Source organism: Mauremys reevesii, linkage group 13, assembly GCF_016161935.1.
Source record: "Mauremys reevesii isolate NIE-2019 linkage group 13, ASM1616193v1, whole genome shotgun sequence".
NCBI lineage: Eukaryota > Metazoa > Chordata > Testudines > Geoemydidae > Mauremys > Mauremys reevesii.
Window position 1 is genome coordinate 9160686 of NC_052635.1, and position 21809 is coordinate 9182494.

Consider the following 21809-nt stretch of genomic DNA (forward strand, 5'->3'; position numbering starts at 1 on the left):
ATGGAGAAGGACAACCAGACATGTGTGACTGAGATAGAGTTGCTGGGATTCTCCGATTTCCAATCACTGCAAGTCCTACCCTTTGTGCTGGTGTTCACCTTCTATGTGATGGCCCTGGTAGGGAACACTCTAATTGTTATCATCACAGTCACAGACTCTACCCTTCAAACCCCTATGTATTTCTTCCTCAGGAATTTATCCTTCCTGGAGATCTGCTACACCTCGGTCACCCTGCCCAAGATGCTGGTCAACCTGATCTCGGAGACCCAGACTATCTCCTTTGTAGGTTGCGGTGTTCAGATGTGTTTCTTTGCTCTCTTTGGCATCACTGAGTGCTGCCTCCTCTCCGTCATGGCATATGACCGGTACGTGGCCATATGCCACCCCCTGCAATATACCCTCAGCATGAACCAGATATTTTGTGCTCGGATGGCAGCCGGTTCCTGGATCATTGGTATCCTGGTAGGTTTTGGACACACCATTTCCATATTTACACTGCCTTTCTGTGGGTCTAATAGAATCAGCCATTTCTTCTGTGATGTTTTCCCTGTGCTGAGACTGGCCTCAACGAACACACACAAGAATGAAGTTGCCATTACTACCACCACAGTTCTCTTTATCCTGGCCCCATTTTTGCTCATTCTCTTGTCTTACAGCCTCATCATCTCCACCATCCTGAAGATGCCCTCAGCTGAAGGCAGACATAAAGCCTTCTCCACCTGCTCCTCACACCTCATTGTGGTTTCTCTCTTCTACGGGACTGCAACACTTATTTATATGCAGCCCAGTTCAGCGCAGTCCCAGGGCAGTAACAGGTTCCTTTCCCTGGTATACACGGTGCTGACTCCAACATTTAACCCCGTTATTTACAGCCTGAGGAACAAGGAGATAAGAAGTGCTCTCAGGAAGACAATAGGCAGGAAAATGTTCCCTCAGGTTATATCTATGGGATGATGCTGTTGTGTGTTGTGCTTGAGAGACTCTGGGGTGGGGAAATTGTATATCTCCATTCTTGCTAGAAATGCAATATATGCTTGTCTGAAATGCTTTAAATGTTCTCCTCTCAGCCTGGCACAAATCATGAGTAATTCCAGTAAAGGATTACTTCTCCTTACACTCACAGTAGTGTAAATGTATAAATACTCGTGAGACCATAGAAAGGGTAGAAGATTGATTAATGGGAGAGAAAACTGCCTCTGGGCAGAGACTGAAGGAGATATATCTATAAACAATATATTGTTTATTGAAAGGACGGTTAAGCAATGACTTAATCAAAATGAGTAAGTAACTGGCAGTAAATAATTCTTACATTTAACAGACAAAGTTATAGCAAGATCCAACGGCTAAAAGTTGAACCAGGGCAAACGTCAAACTACAAATATGATACAACATTTTACCAGTAAGAGAGTAAAATCAAGAGTGGTGGAGACTGCAGTAAAAAAGGGGGGAAGGCTCAATTATGAGGTGGACAGGCCACATGGATTCAGAGGCATCTGGATTGCTTGGTAAGCTGTGTACAAGAAAGTAGTTTGTATTTTAATACAGCTAAATATAAATGTATACATCTAGGAAGAAAGAACACAGGCCATAAGTACAAGATCAGGCATTCTATCCTGGGAAGCAGTGACTCTGAAAAAATATTTGGGGGCTGTGGTGAATAACCAGCTGAATGTGAGCTCCTAGTGAAACGCTGTAGCCAAAAGGGCTAATGGAATCCTGGGTTGCCTAAACAGGGGAATTTTGAGTAGAAGTACAAAGGTTATTTTACCTTTGTATTTGGCACTGCTGGAATACTGTATCCTGTTCTGGAGTCCACCGTTGAAGAAGGGTGTTGATAAATGAAGAAGGTTCAGAGAGGAATCATGAGAATAATTAAAGGCCTAGAAAACATGACTTAAGTGATGAATTTAAGGAGCTCAATCTATTCATTTTATAAAAGAGAATATGACTTGATCACAGTCTGTAAGCACCTACATGAGGAATGAATATTTGATAAAGGGGCTCTTCAGTGTAGCAGAGACAGCCATAGCAAGATTCAATGGCTGGCAGTTGAAGCTTGACAAATTCAGGCTCCAAATAAGGCATCTTTTTTTTAACAGTGAGGGTAATGAACCATTAGAACAATCTGTGATGCTGACGCCAGATCTGATCAAAACTGCATGCTCAGCTGAAAACTGACAAACACACAGCTGGAAGTCAGGTCAATTCAAATGTGTATTAGCAGAAGATCAAAAGAGGCTGTTAAGTGTATGTGAATGTGTTTGGCTTTTCACCTTCATAAATTAATGTGATTTTGCATGCATTGTTTTCACTTATTTGTATCTTGTTAATATTTTGCTTTGTATATGCTCCCCAATATCTAAATAATACTCCAAATATGAAAGAAGCCTTGTGTTATGCAAATGAAGGACTGTTATGAGAAAGGTAATGCAGCTCAGCGACTTCAAAGTGATTGTGTAGGGCATTCAGAGTTCAGAAACTCTAAAAGCATCCCTCTCTCACAGCCGTCAAAGAAGAAACCATGTGATAGCTGTCCTGTCAGATTGTTCTAAGAGAACAAGTATAAATTTGGATACAAAGGAAAATCATTCATCTCAGGATGGGTTGGATTCTAACAGGGCAGAATAATTGAACCAGAAAAGGAGATACCCAGAGCTATTCAGGGTTGCTCTGAGAGACTTTTGGGAAACTGGCAGATTACTCCATGTCTGCTACCATTTGGAATTATAGACTCATCTGTGCATACACTTTACCTGGTTTAATATCTCAATAACTCTCATTTTTTTTCTTAGCAAATAAACCTTTAGTTAGAATTGGCTACAAGTGGGTAAGAGGTCTCTTGGAATGAGGAATAGCCTAATGTTTTCATGTAAAAGACCATTTATCAAAGAGTCCATCTTGCTTGTGGGTTAAGACTGGAGTGTCTAAGGGGACTGTCTGTGACTCCATAATAAGACTATGTAGTACTTTGGGAGTTCATATTTGGTACTGGGTTGGTGAAATCTAAATATAGAACATACCATCAGTTTGGGGTGTGTGCCCTTCTTTTGAGAGTCTGCCCTGAAATAGGCACTCACCATCGTAAGCCAGTCCAGACAGCATAACTCAATCTACCAAGGGTTGTGGTAGATTCTCTATCACTGACAATTTTTAAATCAAAAACATTTTTTTAAAGTTCTGCTCTAGTTCAAAAGGGATTATTTTGGAGAAGCTCTATGGACTGTGTTATACAGACTAGATGCTCAGAATCATCCCTTCTGAGATGGGCATCTATGAATTATCTCTAGGAACAACTTCCAGAGAGATGTGATGGATTGTCTATCTTTTGGGGACTTTAAATAAAGACTGGCTATCTTTCTGAAAGGTACCCTTGTGTTCAGCTGAGCATTCTGGGATATGTCCAGGAATCACCAGCTGAGGTTCTACAGGCAGCTTTGTAGGAAGTGGTTACCCTTATGACCTCTTCTGGTCTTAAAATATTGGAATCTATGAACAGTTCACTAAAGCCAATATTCCAGATTCCCCTCTAACTTAAACCAGTGTAAAACAGAGTTCATGTAGTTGAGGTAATTAGATTCAATCCAGTGTAAACCTTCCTAGGTAGGAAATCTTGGGCTTTTTATCAACTATATATCATATGACTGATGATGTTTTGCTTAATCTTAAAGTGTCATGAATTCGGATTGTAATCTCATCTGTTATGGAATAGTAATTTTGTCTGAAGCTTTTAACATACTTGTGTGTGCTATAAAATAATAAAGATACCCTGACCAAAATGATTATGGAAGTTCTTTCAAGTCATTGTACTTGTTATCTATCTGTATATACTGTCAATAATCCATAGCAGAATGTTTAAGAATCAACCTGTCTTGGATTTTAAAGGGACCTATGGGAATAAGAAGCCCAATACCAGATGATTATCAATGGCAGTAGGACACCTAATTCCATTTGGTTCCTTTGAAAAATATCATCCATAAAGAATCATGAAGTTGTGTGTGTCTTCTAGAAAAAATGACATTGTTATTAATGAGCATGCTCTAGTGTTTAATTAGCACAATTATTTTTGGAGGTAATAATTAGTGTTTAGTTATGCTAAATACTTACATTTCCATATCTACTCTGCATATATTCACACCTACCCAGACTAGGGGTATAAAGTAACAGACAAATTAATGATGGACATGTCAAACTCCACCCAAAGTCATCATTGTCCCACTTATTGGCTTTACACAGAACTCCCAGGTTGTAGGACTGGACTCTGACTAAGCCGGTCAGCTTCAGGTGGGGAGTACAGCAGCGGGTGCCCCCTTTTGGGCCAGCTGTACACTCTGGCAATCAAGCCCTTCCTCTGTCTCCTCCGCAGGAGGTTGATGGGTTTGGTGCTTTGAGAACCGGAGCTGCAGCTGGTCCTGTCGGCGTACACCAATGACGTGGTCCTCGTGGTCCAGGACCCGGGTGCCTTAGCGCGGGTGGAGACTTGCCAGACCATGTACTTGGTGTCCTCCTCCGCCTGGGTCAACTGGATCAAGAGCTCTGGCCTGGTGGTTGGGACAGGTGGCAGGCGAGCTCCCTCCCACCCGTGCTTCAGGCCATCTGATGGAGCATGGGTCCGCTGCTCTATCTCGGCATTTATCTCTCTGCCATGCATCCGTCTCCGTCAGAGAACGGACACGGTTTACAGGGCAGGGTGATGGAGCGGCTCCGGAAATGGACAGGATTACTCCGGTGCCTCTACTGGCTCAACACCCTGGTCTCGGCCCTGGGCTTGCTGCCCGACCTCCAGACGGCGATTCTGGAGTTCTTTTGGCAAGCACTGCACTGGGTCTCTGCAGGGGTCCTCCACTTGCCCCTAGAGGAGGGAGGGCAGGGCCTGAAGTGCCTACGCACTCAGGTCCATATCTTCCACCTCCAAGCCCTGCAGAGGCTCCTTTATGGTGCAGGTTGTCTGGAGCGGAGATTACTTGCACACGCCTTCCTGCACCGCTTCCAGGGCTCCGATACGACCAGCAGCTCCTTTATCTCGATCCGAGAGGTCTTCTGCGAGACCTCCCTGGGCTGCTGGTCTTCTACCAGGACCTCCTCTGGACCTGGAAACTGTTCTCAGTGACCAGGTCCGTGGCGGCCACCGGAGGGGCAGATCTCCTCATGGTGCTCCTGCTACACAATCCCCAGCTCCGTGAGCTCGGGCTTACCTCGACTGGGTCCTGCAGGAAGGCCTGCCCTGCCCACCCTCCACCCCAGGCCCTCTGAACCTTTTCAGCGGGCCTCTGCCACGTGGACCCAGCCGGCTCCCCCACCGCTTCTCCGTGAGCCGGCTACATGACTTGCAGCCGGTTCGCTTCCAGACTGTGCCACGGAAGCATCTATACATGCTCGTGCTCCACACCCTTCACTTCCTCACCCTCACGTCCCACCCTGACACAAAGTGGCAGGACCTCCTGCCACCTCTGGAGGGTGAGCAGCCCCAGTGGACCAGCCTATACTCCACCGTGGTCCTGAGGCCTGCCAGGGATATCAGCTAGCGGGTCCTTCATGGGGCTATGAGCACGGCCATGTATTTGGCATGGTTTACCTATGTCAAGGACACTTGCTCCTTCTGCGGCATGAGGGAGACCCTGGCCCATGATTACCTAGAGTATGCCAGCTTTAAGGCCCTATACCGGCTCCTCACAGATATTCTGTTACGTTTCTGGCTGCATTTTTCCCCTCAACTCCTTCTCTGTGCACTCCCTATCCGTGGCTCCACAAAGTCACGGGACCTCCTGGTCAACCTCCTCCTGGCCCTAGATAAAACAGCCATCTACACAACCAGGGAGAGGAGGTTGGCCGACGGAGTCTCCTGTGACTCTGGGGCCTGTTTCCAATCCTCTGTCCATTCATGTATCCGGGCAGAGTTCCTCTGAGTGGCGTCCACTGGCGCCCTTGCGACTTCGAGGAGCAGTGAGCGCTATCTGGTGTTCTCTGCTTGGTGTTGCCGTCAGGCTCCCTTCTTTTGACCATTTTACTGCACTCCTGTCCCTGTTATTTCATTAGTTGTCCCTCAAAATCAGTTGGTTTCCAGATCTTGTAGATCCTCCCCTTAGGCTGGGGGTGGGGGAGTCCTTCTATAGTGGGTCTGCCCACTTCCCGGAACCCAGTATGTACAGTTGCCTCTCCCATGTACTCCCCTTTCAAAGCCCCCGATTTCATGGTTTATTTACAAAGGGCTAAGCTGCTCCTACGCCCATGGATGTCAATGGGAGTCAGTCACCAGACCTGCTCAGGTGCTTTTGAAAATCTCAGGAGATGTCAATGTGCATCTTTAGGTGTCTAAATACCTCTAACAATCTGGTTTTGGGCACTTTTGAAAGTTTTTCCTTTAATCTCTTGGTGTCTCAATTTCCCAACTGTGAAATGGGGTTAATAGCATTTCCCTACCGCACAGAATGAGGATGAATTTGTGCAAGGACTTGTCTTCACTGCAACAGCTGGCTAGAGTTAGTGCACTCAGGTTACTCCACTCAAGCAAACCTAGCCAGCCTGGAGTACATGTACACATACCCTCACTGGAGCTAGCCTCGTGCGAGTGAGGGTATGTCTCCACTGCAGTGTGAGGTGTGACTGCATCACGGGTTGACACAGCTGCTGGGTGGATATTTTCCATTTAAGACCTGGTTTACACTTAAAATTTAGGTCAACCTAGGTACGGTGCCGAGGCATGTGAAAAATCCACACACCTGAGTGCTGTAGCTATGCCAACCGAACCCTTGGTGTTGGTACAACTACATCAGTGGAAAAATGCTGCCATCAGACTAGCTAATGTCACTTGGGGAAGTGATGTTCCTACTGATACGGGCCATTTTTAGTAACCAGCCACATGCTCAAGCCACCACTAACTTTTAGGATGGACTATCAATTATTTTGCTTATTGCCAAGGGTAGCACCTGTAAGGCCTTTGTACCAGCCTTAGCATCAGTAGACAAAGCTGAGCGGGAGGGGTAATGATGAGGAGTGGGCCTGACTGTGTCCTCTCTGATATGCTGGGGTAAGCATCTGTGAAAAAGGGGAAGTCTAGCTATATTTGACTTCTGGTGTGTTTGTGTATTGTTGTCCATAAGAATGCAGACTCTGCAAAAACACATCTGTATAATTAATCACTTAAAAATGCTTGCTTCATGGTTTTCCTTTGATTGACATGTTGTTGATGATGTAATTGTAGCAGTTACTAACGTAAAAGGGGTAAACAGGTCTGAGGAATTTGGATTTGACCTTCTGGACATCTCTTGTAATCCCTGGAAACAGGCAGATAGTTGGCCACTTGAACCTTGTCCTTTGACCACTCAAGATCCCCCCAGACCCCGGATAACTATTGTTGGAGGTGTTTTATAATCTATAGTGTTTGCAAGTGCTTGAGACTAAATAAACCACAGACTTTGAGTAAAGGCATTCTGGGGCGAGTGCTGGAGAGTAATAACATGCTGGCTTTAAGTGAAAGCACTTCATTTTGATTTGTTTGTGTCAGCCATATAGCAGACAGAGTCGCTGTGTCTCCTTTCATTTGTCCTGATACTCCCTCACAGAGAATAAAGTTACTGAGAGTTTTGGGTTTGAGTAACACAGCAACAATGGAAAAACAACTTCTGTGTCTGTAGGATGCACCTACACTACACCACAGGTTTATGACAGCATGGCTACAGAGCCATAGGCCTGATCTACACCGGGGGTGGGGGACACGTAAGATACTCTATTCCCGTAGCTGAAATTGACGTATCTTATTTCGATTTACCTCCCATCCTAACGGCGCGAGATCAACGGCCACGGCTCTCTCATTGACTTTGCTTCTGCTACTTGCCCTGGTGGAGTTTCGGAATCAATGGGAGCGTGTTCGGGAATCGATATATCGCCTCTAGACGAGACACTATATATCGATCCCTGATAGATAGATTGCTACCCGCCGATCCAGCGGGTAGTCTGGCCGTACCCATAGCTATGGTGTTGTGATCCCCACAGTGTAGACATGATCTAAGTGTTATTTTGATGGGCACTGCATTTCAAATTAACAATTTTTCACAAAATAAATACATCCTCCATTTTCATAGATCTTTTCTTTGGGAGGGAGAGGAGTTGTATAAAGAACCAAAATGACTAAAATTGAAAACATAGTTTCGTTACTCCAAGACTTTATTGTATTTTATTTGATAGGGGAAGCAATACAAACAAGAAAGAAAGAAAGAAAGAAAGAAAGAGAAAGAAAATCGGATGTTCTGGCAAACCATCACTGTTGTGTCATAGTGAGATGAGAAAATCTTGAATATCAAGCTCTTTGGATCATTGTGATTTTTTTTCTGATTGAGAAATTAACATTTTGGAAAACTTTTCATGTTTAATATTTTTCTCCTTCCATCCGTCCATTCCAGGTTTGAATGGTTTCTTTTAAAAAAAATGTTTTACAAATAAAATATTCTAAGCCTGAATCTAATCTTAGTTTCATGGGAGCAGGTGATCAGATGCCACTGAGAGACTAGGAGAAAAGAAAAAGATGAAATCTGCAGTATTTCCACCAAACTTAATCAAATTAGTCTGGTGTAAACACAGCATAGTCACACTCTGGCTCAAATCCCCAGCTGGGGTAAATCAGAGAAGCTCCATTGAAATAAATGGGCCAGATCTGCAGGTGGTGTGAAATGACATTGCTCCACTGAAGAGTCACACCCACGGAGAATCAGCCTCAATTTGCCATTAGTAAAGTCTCTTTGGCATGACTTGTCATTTCATTCTGACTCTGAAAGTCATCCCAATCACCTCACCCAGGCTTAAGAACAAAACTCATCTGGTTCCCTTTGTGGATGCCTCTCTGAGACCCAGAATCATCCAGCCTCCTCTGCATCAACCACATCAACTAATTAGACATGAGAATTAGAATTTTATATTGCCACAACTGGGCACCTAAGGGACTTAATTGCAAAGTGCCCATTCGTGTACTCCTAAATCAAGCAAAACTCCTCTTTACATGAATGGAGAAGCAAACTTTTTCCTAGTGTTTTTCATCTGTAGACCTCAATGCAATTTAAGTAGAGAGATGGGTAACATGATCTCCATTTTACAGAGAGTGAAACTGGGCCAAAACAAGTTGAAATAACTTACTCAATATCACCTAGTGAGCTGGTGAATTACATGGGAACAGATCCTATCACCAGAGAAATGTCTTCAGTCTCTATTTTTGTATTTCTGATCTCTACTCTGAATAAGCAAAAATCACTTCACTCTGAGATGGATGCTGAGGACCCTGAGCATGCTCAGTGAGAACTTAGACTATCTTGAACATTAAAAAATAAATAAAGCCCTGTCAGAAAGCCCAGAATTTGCAAGATTGGACCTTGGCAAAAAGTCAAGTGTGTTTAGGTGGCAGCAGAGTCCTAACTTGAAGTAAACAACAACAGTGAGCACATGCAGCAAAGGGAGTGGTGACAAAGAGGTCAGTCAGTTAAGGCCTTAGCCCATCAGAACCCACTCAGACCCGCGACAATTTGCTTTAAAGGTCAGAGCTGTCAATCAGAATTCTGAGGTAATGGTGAAGACTGAGCATGTGCAAGTGAGGTAACTGTCGCCAAGAATAGGAATCTATATAAGACAGAGCTACAATGTAGCATAAAAAGCCTGCTGCCAGCAGCATTTTCGAGCCTCCGAAGGCTGTATCTGAGAAGGCGAGACCCATGCCGGAGGAGCCAAAGACCCAGCAAGAAAAGACACGGACAAACTGCTGCAGAAAGGAGAAAGCTGGAGTGGATTTTTTAAGGAAAGCAGCAGTGGCTTTATAGAATAAGCTTGATATTCTTTAATTACTGTTTAGGATAAGTATAGTTTAATATAGTTTTTATATTATTTATTATGTATTGCCTGAGATGTGTGTGCGTGTTTTACTTGTATTTTATCTATGTAAACTTTAAAAGCAACCTGAGATGTGCTGTTGGCAATTTGTTGCAAACTGGCCACTTGCAACAAATTGCTTTGCTTAGTACCATTTGAAGTATATGCTATTGTAGTTCAAGTGCTCTTTTAACTTCCAGTAAGGGGTCTGTGTCATCAGGGATTTATTGTGCTTTGTTTAAGATTTTTTTGATAAACTGTATTAGGGATTATTAGCTATTTTAGTAAAAAAAAAACCTTTGTTTTGGAAGGATTACTGCCTGTGTCAATTACATTATTGGAATCCGTGTCCTTTGAGTGATTCCTTAACAACCATGGGAAATTTTACCTCAGAAAAAACAGTTTAAGCGGGCAATAGGAAGGTTAGTATAGCAGCACCCCAAAACTCATTTTTCAGGGTAACAATCCCAAAGAGCTTCACTCTCATTGCCAGGTCTTGTCCATTGCAGTGTGCTACTTTCCCCTTCCAAAGACTTATTCACAGTATCTGTGGGAGATTCTGGGGCCAGACCCACCAGTAGGATTTTAAAAATTTTAAAAATCCCATCAGGGCATCTTGGAGCCTGGTCCACAGACTCTGACTAGGAGGCCTCATGTTATCATGCTAAGAATAGCTGTGTAGACATGGTGTCATGGGCTGGCACAACACTATCTACAAGGCTATTTTTAGTGTGCTAGCATGCACCCCACTGCCATAAGTCAGTGGACCTAGGTGGATGCCTACCAAAACCTAGATTGCTGTATAGATACACACAAAGAGAGATAGGCAGCTAATTACCTTTGACTTTCCATGGCAGATGGATGCTCAGCCTTTTTAGATGATTGTTTTGTCAGTTACTAATGGGGAAGTGTGTATGCCACTATACAATGCTCTTACAGCTAGCATTTACTGACTCTGGTTTTGAAATTCTAAGCACAGTCCATAGACCGAAGGGAGCGTCAAGACAAATTCCACTCTCAGTCCCAGAGCACTTTCCAGTCATAATCAATGGAAGCTCTGCTGGACCTGAGTTATGAAGGGAGGTAGCAGGGCTCCCAAGGCAGTGTTTGTTCTCCAACTCTAACTTAGAGATAACAAACACATTTTGCTTGGTGATGTCATTATGGGGAAGTGCTGTCTTCTCTCTTTTGGTCATGAGATCCCCAGCATCTAGAAGCAATTTTAAAAGCTCCTCCTCAGTGCTTAATTACTCAGATGCAGAAGCAGACATAGAGGAAGAGAGACATTATTTCTTTAAGAGGTAGGAGTGGATAGAATTGGTTCCATTTTATACTTACTAAGGGACTGATGGGGCAAAGGAGGCTGTGTGATTAGTTCTGTGGTCTGTGTTACACAGTGCGTTAGACTAAATGATCTCAATGGTGCCTTCTGTGTTGAAATTCTGTGGGTGAAATCATGTATCAATTGAAATCTATGGCAAAACTCACAGAGTTTTATGAACAATTCTGCTTTCAAGTGTTTGCTCATCCAATGGCTCAACAGTCCCGAAAGAATTAAGAAGACCCTCATTTTCCAAAATCAGCACTGGCCTACCTCTTCTTCCACTGAAGAGACTAGTAAAACTCCTGTGGTCTTCAGTGGGAGCAGACATAAGCCAGTGGCTGGTTCTTTCAAAACTCAGACCATACAAGTCTGCTAGAGAGTGACAGGTAATGGAGGTGCTACAGGCACTTCTGTTTATTGATTTTTCTTTAGAATTCAGTCCAGGTGAGAGAGAATGAATGGTTCAGTGAAGGCAGTGGAGAGCCCCAAATGTGATTGGTTTGGTCACCTGTGAAATGTGTTTTGAGGGTTAAAGTCTGAAAATCCAACCAAGCAAAATCAACATTGTTATCCCCTGCTTGACAGGTAGCCTGAGGGTGGCATGGACTGGGGAGTAGGGATCTCTCTGATCAATAGAATTGTTCCAGACAAGATTTTGATTTGTCTGAGCAGAGAGTACTGCCTGTCGTTGGCCCACATGAGGTCAGTATAACAAAGTCTGCCAATGCAACTGTTATAAAATGAACAAAACAAGGAGAAGAATCGTGGGGTCCTCTCTCATTTATAGTCTCAGCTGACTCCAATTCAAATAAGAAATATGTAAATCCTGATGAGCTGCCTCAAAGATTACAGTAAGGCAAACTGGGGTATCTGTTCAGATTTCATACACTCAGGAAAAAATCCCCTACACTTTGAAAAGAGTAAGGGTTGAGTAAAACCTTAGTAAAATCCTCTGAATTATGCTCATGGAAAAGGGAAGTGAGCTCCCAATAGAAGCAGCATTGGTCATTAAGACATGCCATTAGTCTGGATGTGGCCCTCACAAAGAGATCTGTATCGATGCTCTATTGCAGCTCTATTTGAGAGAAAGCAAAGGAGAAAAACTCAGGTTTAATCGTGTTTTATTCCACAGTTCTTCTAAATATATGTTCACTTGGCTCTCTGTCTCTCTGTCTCTCTCTCTCACACACACACACACACACACACACATACTCGCATGCATATATACGTACATATGCAGGTACACAGACAGCCAGTTATTAATTTGCAGATTGGAGCTCCAGTTTAAACCAGATTTCAAGCTCCCACAATGGGTTCTTCAGTTCTTAGGTTCCACTGAAGGTCCATCTCTGGTCATTTTAATTAATTTATTACATGATAAGAATATTGAACTAGAGATGGTTGGAAAATGGAATTTCTATCTTCTTGGAAATATGGACATTTCAAAATATGTTTCCATCCTGAATTGCAATATTTTGAATTTTTTCATGAAATGGATATTGTGAAAAAAAAATCCAGATACATCAAAGTGACATTATTGAAATGAAATATTTCAATAATTCCAAACCATTGCAATTATAATATGATATAAAACAGAGTACAGAATACCAAATATTGTTTTGTGTATAATATATAAATCTAATATTGTTTTTAAATGTTATTATAGTATTTAAAAGTTAATACTTTGAACCCAATATCACATAAAAGTGAAAATAAAATGAAATAAGTGTGTTGGAACAAAATGATATGGGAAAGTCTATAAACAAAATAATGCATTTTGATTTAACTCATTGCAAATTATTTCTGTTGAATGTTTAGTCAAAATTGGCACATTCCTGCAACATATTTTGATTTCATCTAAATGGCATGTTACAAAAAAGAATAGTTCCATCATTTCCCCTCCCTCCTCCCCAACTACATCTGTATCTAATATCAGCAATTGCTTCTCTTTGTTTGCAGGTTCCAAGGTCTAGGCTGAAGAGCATTGAGGGCATGAGGAAGGACAACCAGACATGTGTGACTGAGATAGAGTTGGTGGGATTCTCCGATTTCCAATCATTGCAAGTCCTACCCGTTGTGCTGGTATTCACCTTCTATGTGATGGCCCTGGTAGGGAACATTCTGATTGTTATCATCACGATCACAGACTCTGCCCTTCAGACCCCCATGTATTTCTTCCTCAGGAATTTATCCTTCCTGGAGATCTGCTACACCTCGGTCACCCTGCCCAAGATGCTGGTCAACCTGATCTCAGAGACCCAGACTATCTCCTTTGCAGGCTGTGGTATTCAGATGTGTTTCTTCGTTCTCTTTGGTATCACCGAGTGCTGCCTCCTCTCCGTCATGGCGTATGACCGGTACGTGGCCATATGCCACCCCCTGCAATACACCCTCAGCATGAACCAGATGGTTTGTGTTTGGATGGCAGCCGGTTCCTGGATCATTGGTATCCTGGTAGGTTTTGGACACACCATTTCCATATTTACACTGCCTTTCTGTGGGTCTAATAGAATCAGGCATTTCTTCTGTGACGTTTTCCCTGTGCTGAGACTGGTCTCCACAGACACCCACAAGAATGAAGCTGCGGTTACTACCACCACAGTTCTCTTTATCCTGGCACCATTTTTGCTTATCCTCTTGTCATACGGCCTCATCATCTCCACCATCCTGAAGATGCCCTCAGCTGAAGGCAGACACAAAGGCTTCTCCACCTGCTCCTCACACCTCATTGTGGTTTCTCTCTTCTATGGGACTGGAACTTTTATTTATATGCAGCCCAGTTCAGAACAGTCCCAGAGCAGTAACAGGTTCCTTTCCCTGGTATACACGGTGCTGACTCCAACATTTAACCCCATTATTTACAGCCTGAGGAACAAGGAGATAAAATGTGCTCTCAGGAAGACAACAGGCAGGAAAATGTTCCCTCAGGTAACATCTATGGGATGATGTTGTTGTGTGTTGTGCTTGGGCGACTCTGGGGTGGGGAAATTGTACATCTCCCTTCTGACTTGAAATGCAATATATTCTTGTCTGAAATGCCTTAAATGTTCTCCTCTCAGCTAGGGACAAATCATGAGTAACTCCAGTGAAGGATTAATTCTGCTTACACTCACAGTGGTGTAAATGTATTAAACACTGGTGACACCATTACTGGAATTCTGTTCCCAGTCCTGGTGTCCCTACATTAAATTTATATTGGTTAACGGGAAACCTTTCAGAGAAAGGGTAGAAGATTGATTAATGGGACAGAAAATGGCCTCCTGGCAGATACTGAAGGAGATATATCTACTTTACTAATTGAAAGGACAGTTAAGCAGTGACTTAATCAAAATAAGTAAGTAACTGGGAGTAAATGACTCTTACATTTAACAGACAAAGTTATTCCAAGATCCAATGGCTAAAAGTTGAACTATGCAAACGTCAAACTACAAATATGATCCAATATTTTACCAGTAAGAGAGTAAAATCAAGAGTGATGAAGACTCTAGAAAAAATGGGGGAGGGCTCAATAATGAGGGGGACAGGCTACATGGATTCTGAGGCATCTGGATTGCTTGGTAAGCTGTTTGCAAGCAAGTAGTTTGTATTTTAATGCAGCTAAATAGAAATGTATACATCTAGGAAGAAAGAACACAGGCCATAAATACAAGATCAGGCATTCTATCCTGGGAAGCAATGACTCTGAAAAAATATTTGGAGGCTGTCGTGGATAAGCAGCTGAATGTGAGCTCCTTGTGAAATGTTGTAGCAGAAAGGGCTAATGCAATCCTGGGTTGCCTAAACAGGGGAATTTGGAGTAGAAGTACAAAGGTTATTTTACCTCTGTATTTGGCACTGCTGGAATACTGTATCCTGTTCTGGAGTCCACCGTTTAAGAAGGGTGTTGAAGAGAAGAGTCATGAGAATAATTAAAGGCCTAGAAAACATGACTTAAGTGATGAATTTAAGGAGCTCAATCTATTCATTTTATGAAAGACAATATTAAGAGGTGACATGATGACCATCTATAAGTACCTGCATGAGGAATGAATATTTGATAAAGGGGCTCTTCAGTGTAGCAGAGACAGCCATAGTAAGATTCAATGGCTGGCAGTTGAAGCTTGACAAATTCAGGCTCCAAATAAGGCATCTTTTTTTTTAACAGTGAGGGTAATGAACCATTGGAACAATCTGTGATGCTGATGCCAGATCTGATCAAAACTGCATGCTCAGCTGAAAACTGACAAACTCACAGCTGGAAGTCAGGTCGATTCAAATGTGTATTAGCAGAAGATCAAAAGAGGCTGTTAAGTGTATGTGAATGTGTTTGTTGTTTCACCTTCATAAATTAATGTGATTTTGCATGCATTGTTTTCACTTATCTGTATCTTGTTAATATTTTGCTTTGTATATGCTCCCCAATATCTAAATAATACTCCAAATATGAAAGAAGCCTTGTGTTATGCAAATGAAGGACTGTTATGAGAAAGGTCATGCAGCTCAGGGACTTCAAAGTGATTGTGTAGGGCATTCAGAGTTCAGAAACTCTAAAAGCATCCCTCTCTCACAGCCGTCAAAGAAGAAACCATGTGATAGCTGTCCTGTCAGATTGTTCTAAGAGAACAAGTATAAGTATGGATACAAAGTAAAAACTTTCATCTCAGGATGGGTTGGATTCTAACAGGGCAGAATGATTGAACCAGAAAAGGAGATACCCAGAGCTATTCTGGGTTGCCCTGAGAGACTTTTGGGAAACTGGCAGATTACTCCATGTCTGCTACCATTTGGAATTATAGACTCATCTGTGCATACACTTTACCTGCTTTAATCTCGCAATAACTCTCATTTCTTTTTCTTAGCAAATAAACCTTTAGTTAGAATTGGCTACAAGTGATGTCTTTGGTGTGAGATCTAGTATACATTTCAACCCAGGTGGGTGAGAGGTCTCTTTGAAAGAGGAGTAACTTAATGTTTTAATGTAAAAGACCATTTATCAAATAGTCCATCTTGCTTGTGAGTTAAGACTGGAGTGTTTAAGGGGACTGTCCGTGACTCCATAATAAGACTATGTAGTACTTTGGGAGTTCACATTTGGTACTGGGTTGGTGAAATCTAATTATAGAACATACCATCAGTTTGGGGTGTGTGCCCTTCTTTTGAGAGCCTGCCCTGAAATAGGCACCCACCTTCGTAAGCCACTCCAGACAGCGTAACTCAAACCTACCAAAGGTTGTGGTAGATTCTCTATCACTGGCAATGTTTAAATCAAAAACATTTTTTAAAGTTCTGCTCTAGTTCAAAAGGGATTATTTTGGAGAAGCTCTATGTTATACAGACTAGATGCTCACAATCATCCCTTCTGAGATGGACATCTGTGAATTATCTCTAGGAACAACTTCCAGAGAGATGTGATGGATTGTCTATCTTTTGGAGACTTTAAATAAAGACTGGCTCTCTTTCTGAAAGGTACCCTTGTGTTCAGCTGAGCATTCTGGGATACGTCCATGAATCACCAGCTGAGGTTCTACAGGCGGCTTTGTAGGAAATGGTTACCCCGATGACCTCTTCTGGTCTTAAAATGTTGGAAACTATGAACAGTTCACTAAAGTCAATAGTCCAGATTCCCCTCTAACTTAAACCGGTGTAAAACAGAGTTCATGTAGTTGAGGTAATGTCATAGGTTTTCTCCCCACACTTGGAGCTGTTGGGTTCCAAGATGGGGACCTGCATGGACTCCTCTAAACTAAAATCCTAGTTTAGATCTGGTTCTCGCTGCCACCAGTCAGTTTTCTAAGTGTCTGACACACTCCCTGTTCCCCCAAAACTTTCCCTGGGAACACAGATTCAAACCCTTTGAATTTCACCAGAGAGAGAGAAACAGCCAGTTCCCCTCCCCCGCTTCCCTCTCTCCAGCCTGCTCCGGAGAGATTACACACCAAATCAAATCCTTGACTCAACACAAAGAGGGACTCACCTCCCTCTCCCCTTCCCTTGAAAATGCAAACAAGAGAAGAATCAATCAAGTTCTAAAAAGAAAAGATTTTATTAAAGAAAGAAAAAAAAGTACACTTTCTCTGTATTACCAGGATGCAAAAATACAGGGTCTAACTTATAAAAACTGGAGAGACTTCCCCCTCCCTCCTCCTCAGAATAATCAGTAACAGTAACAGAAATAAAGAATTTCCTTCAGCAAACACACAATTGGAAATGTAGAAATCAAATTATAAGACTAATTCGCCTTTCTAATACTCACTATACTGGATAGTAGGAAATACTCCAGGAGAACTTGGAGACATGTCTGGCCTCTCTTAGATCCAAAGAGAGCACACAGAGCAAACAAGGAACACAGACAAAGGCTTCCCTCCACAGAGATTTGAAATTATCCTGTCCCTTGATTGGTCCTCTGGTCAGGTGTTCCTCAGGTTACTGAGCTTGTTAACCCTTTCCAGGTAAAAGAGACCTTAACCCTAATCTGTTTATTTATGACAGGTAATTAGATTCAAGCCAGTGTAAACCTCCATCTAGGTAGGAAATATTGGGCTTTTTATCACATATATAGCATATGATTGATGAAGTTTTGCTTAATCTTAAAGTGTCATGAATTCGGATTGTAATCTCATTTGTTATGGAATAGTCATTTTGTGTGAAGCTTTTAGCATACTTGTGTGTGCTATAAAATAATAATGATACCCTGAACAAAATGTTTATGGAAGTTCTTTCAAGTCATTGTACTTGTTATCTACCTGTATATACTGTCAATAACCCATAGCAGAATGTTTAAGAATCAACTTGTCTTGTATTCTAAAGGGACCTAAGGGAGTAAGAAGCCCAATTCCAGGTGATTATCAATGGCAGTTGGGCACCTAATTCCATCTGGTTCCTTTGAGAAATATCATCCATAAAGAATCATGAAGTTCTGTGTGTCTTCTAGAAAAAATGACATTGTTATTAAAGAGCATGCTCTAGTGTTTAATTAACACAATTATTTTTGGAGGTAATAATTAGTGTTTAGTTATGCTAAATACTTACATTTCCATATCTGCTCTACATATATTCACACTTACCCAGACTAAAGGTATAAAGTAACAAACAAAGTAATGATGGACATGTCAAACTCCACCCAAAGTCATCAATGTCCCACTTATTGGCTTTACACATAACTCCCAGGTTGTAGGACTAGACTCTGACTAAGCCGGTCAGCTTCAGGTGGGGAGTACAGCAGCGGGTGCCCCCTTTTGGGCCAGCTGTACACTCTGGCAATCAAGCCCTTCCTCTGTCTCCTCCACAGGAGGTTGATGGGTTTGGTGCTTCGAGAGCCGGAGCTGCAGCTGGTCCTGTCGGCGTACACCAATGACGTGGTCCTCGTGGTCCAGGACCCGGGTGCCTTAGCGCGGGTGGAGGCTTGCCAGACCATGTACTTGGTGTCCTCCTCCGCCTGGGTCAACTGGATCAAGAGCTCTTGCCTGGTGGTCGGGAACGGGTGGCAGGTGAGCTCCCTCCCACCCGTGCTTCAGGCCATCTGATGGAGCACGGGACCACTGCTCTATCTCGGCATGTATCTCTCTGCCATATATCCGTCTCCGTCGGAGAACTGACACGGTTTACAGGGCAGGATGACGGTGCGGCTCCGGAAATGGACAGGATTACTCCAGTGCCCCTCCCTTCGATGGAGGGCACTGGTACTCAATCAACTAGTCCTGTCCATGCTCTGGTACTGGCTCAACACCCTGGTCTTTGCCCCGGGCTCCCTGCCCGACCTCCAGATGGCGATTCTGGAGTTCTTTTGGCAAGCACTGCACTGGGTCTCTGCAGGGGTCCTCCATTTGCCCCTAGAGGAGGGAGGGCAGGGCCTGAAGTGCCTACGCACTCAGGACCATATCTTCCACCTCCAAGCCCTGCAGAGGCTCCTTTATGGTGCAGGTTGTCTGGCATAGAGAGCACTGGCACATGCCTTCCTGCGCCGCTTCCAAGGGCTCCGATATGACCATCAGCTCCTTTATCTCGATCTGAGAGGTCTTCCGCGAGACCTCTCTGGGCTGCCGGTCTTCTACCAGGACCTCCTCTGGACCTGGAAACTGTTCTCAGTGACCAGGTCCGTCGCGGACACTGAGGGGCAGATCTCCTCATGGAGCCCCTGGTACACAATCCCCAGCTCCGTGTGCTCGGGCTTACCTTGACCGGTCCTGCAGGAAGGCATGCCCCGCCCACCCTCCACTCCAGGCCCTCTGGACCTTTTCAGTGGGCCTCTGCCACACGGACCCAGCTGACTCCCCCACCCCTTCTCCGTGAGCCGGCTACATGACTTGCAGTCGGTTCACTTCCAGACTGTGCCACAGACGCATCTATACATGCTCGTGCTCCACACCCTTCACTTCCTCACCCTCACGTCCCACCCTGACACAAAGTGGCAGGACCTCCTGCCACCTCTGGAGGGTGAGGAGCCCCAGTGGACCAGCCTATACTCCACCGTGGTCCTGAGGCCTGCCAGGGATATCAGCTGGCAGGTCCTTCATGGGGCTATGAGCACGGCTGTGTATTTGGCATGGTTTACCCATGTCACGGACATCTGTCCCTTCTGTGGCGTGAGGGAAACCCTGGCGCACGTTTACTTAGAGTAGGCCAGGTTGCAGCCCCTATACCGGCTCCTCACAGATATTCTGTTACGTTTCTGACTGCATTTTTCCCCTCACCTCCTTCCCTGTGCACTCCCTATCCGTGGCTCCACAAAGTCATGGGACCTCCTGGTCAACCTCCTCCTGGCCCTGGATAAAAGGCCATCTACACAACGAGGGAGAGGAGGTTGGCCGATGGAGACTCCTGTGACTCTGGGGACTGTTTTCAATCCTCTGTCCATTCACGTATCCGGGCAGAGTTCCTCTGGGTGGCGTCCACTGGCTCCCTTGACGCCTTTGAGGAGCAGTGGGCGCTGTCCGGGGTTCTGTGCTTGGTGTCCCCATCAGGCTCCCTTCTTTTGACCATTTTACCGCACTCCTGTCCCTGTTATTTCATTAGTTGTCCCTCAAAATCAGTTCATTTCCAGATCTTGTAGATCCTCCCCTTAGGCTTGGAGAGGGGAAATCCTTCAGTAGTGGGTCCACCCACTTCCTGGAACCCAATAGGTACAGTTGCCTCTCCCATGTACTCCCCTTTCAAAGCCCTCGATTTCATGGTTTATTTACAAAGGGCTAAGCTGCTCCTACGTCCATGGATGTCAATGGGAGTCAGTCACCAGACCTGCTCAGGTGCTTTCGAAAATCTCAGGAGATGTCAATGTGCATCTTTAGATGTCTAAATACCTCTAACAATGTGATTTTGGTCACTTTTGAAAGTTTTTCCTTTAATCTCTTGGTTTCTCAGTTTCCCAACTCTGAAATGGGGTTAATAGCACTTCCCTACCTCACAGAATAAGGATGAATTTGTGCAAGGACTTGTCTTCACTGCAACAGCTGGCTAGGGTTAGTGCACTCAGGTTACTCCACTCAAGCAAACCTAGCCAGCCTGGTACACATACCATCTCTGGAGCTAGCCTCATGTGAGTGAGGTTATGTCTCCACTGTAGTGTGAGGTGTGACTGCAACACGGGTTGACACTCCTGCCATAGCACAGCTAAGAGCACTAATGTAGACATGGAGGCATGGGCTTCAGTGCAGGCTGGGGACCCCTAGACCTGAGCTTTGCATCAATTCAAAGAGAATTGTTAACTTTCACCTGAACAAAACTGCAAACGTCACTAGAGCTGGGTGGATATTTTCCATTTAGGACCTGGTCTACACTTAAAATTTAGGTCAACCTAGGTACGGTGCCCAGGCATGTGAAAAATCCACACACCTGAGTGCTGTAGCTATGCCAACCTAACCCCTGGTGCAGGTGCAGCTACATCAGTGGAAAAATGTTGCCATCAGACTAGCTAATGTCACTTGGGGAAGTGATGTTCCTACTGATACGGGCCATTTTTAGTAACCAGCCACATGCTCAAGCCACCACCAACTTTTAGGATGGACTATCAATTATTTTGCTTATTGCCAAGGGTAGCACCTGTAAGGCCTTTGTACCAGCCTTAGCATCAGTAGACAAAGCTGAGCGGGAGGGGCAATGATGAGGAGTGGGCCTGACTGTGTCCTCTCTGATATGCTGGGGTAAGCATCTGTGAAAAAGGGGAAGTCTAGCTATATTTGAATTCTGGTGTGTTTGTGTATTGTTGTCCATAAGAATGCAGACTCTGCAAAAACACATCTGTATAACTAATCACTTAAAAATGCTTGCTTCATGGTTTTTCTTTGATTGACATGTTGCTGATGTATTTGTAGCAGTTACTAACATAAAAGTGGTAGAAAGGTCTGAGGAATTTGGATTTGACAATCTGGACATCTCTTGTAATCCCTGGAAACCAGCAGATAGTTGGATACTTGAACCTTGTCCTTTGACCACTCAAGATCCTCCCATACTCTGGATAACTATTGTTTGGAGGTGTTCTATAATCTATAGTGTTTGCAAGTGCTTGAGACTAAATAAACCACAGACTTTGAGTAAAGGCATTCTGGGGTGAGTGCTGGAGAGTAATAGTATGCTGGCTTTAAGTGAAAGAACTTCATTTTGATTTGTTTGTGTCAGCCATATAGCAGACAGAGTCGCTGTGTCTCCCTGCATTTGTCCTGATTCT

The 21809-nt window shown here is 43.8% G+C and overlaps 2 protein-coding genes across 2 annotated transcripts; both read left to right on the forward strand.

The window, feature by feature from the left end:
* Positions 1-784, forward strand: LOC120381322 (olfactory receptor 10A7-like). Its single transcript, XM_039499527.1, has 2 exons — positions 1-462; positions 657-784. The coding sequence occupies exons 1-2, from the start codon at positions 1-3 to the stop codon at positions 693-695; spliced, it is 501 nt and encodes a 166-aa protein (XP_039355461.1). The 3' UTR covers positions 696-784.
* Positions 785-13162: 12378 nt separating this feature from the next.
* Positions 13163-14116, forward strand: LOC120379932 (olfactory receptor 10A7-like). The gene has a single exon (XM_039497445.1). The coding sequence runs from the start codon at positions 13163-13165 to the stop codon at positions 14114-14116; it is 954 nt and encodes a 317-aa protein (XP_039353379.1).
* The last annotated feature ends 7693 nt before the right edge of the window (positions 14117-21809 follow it).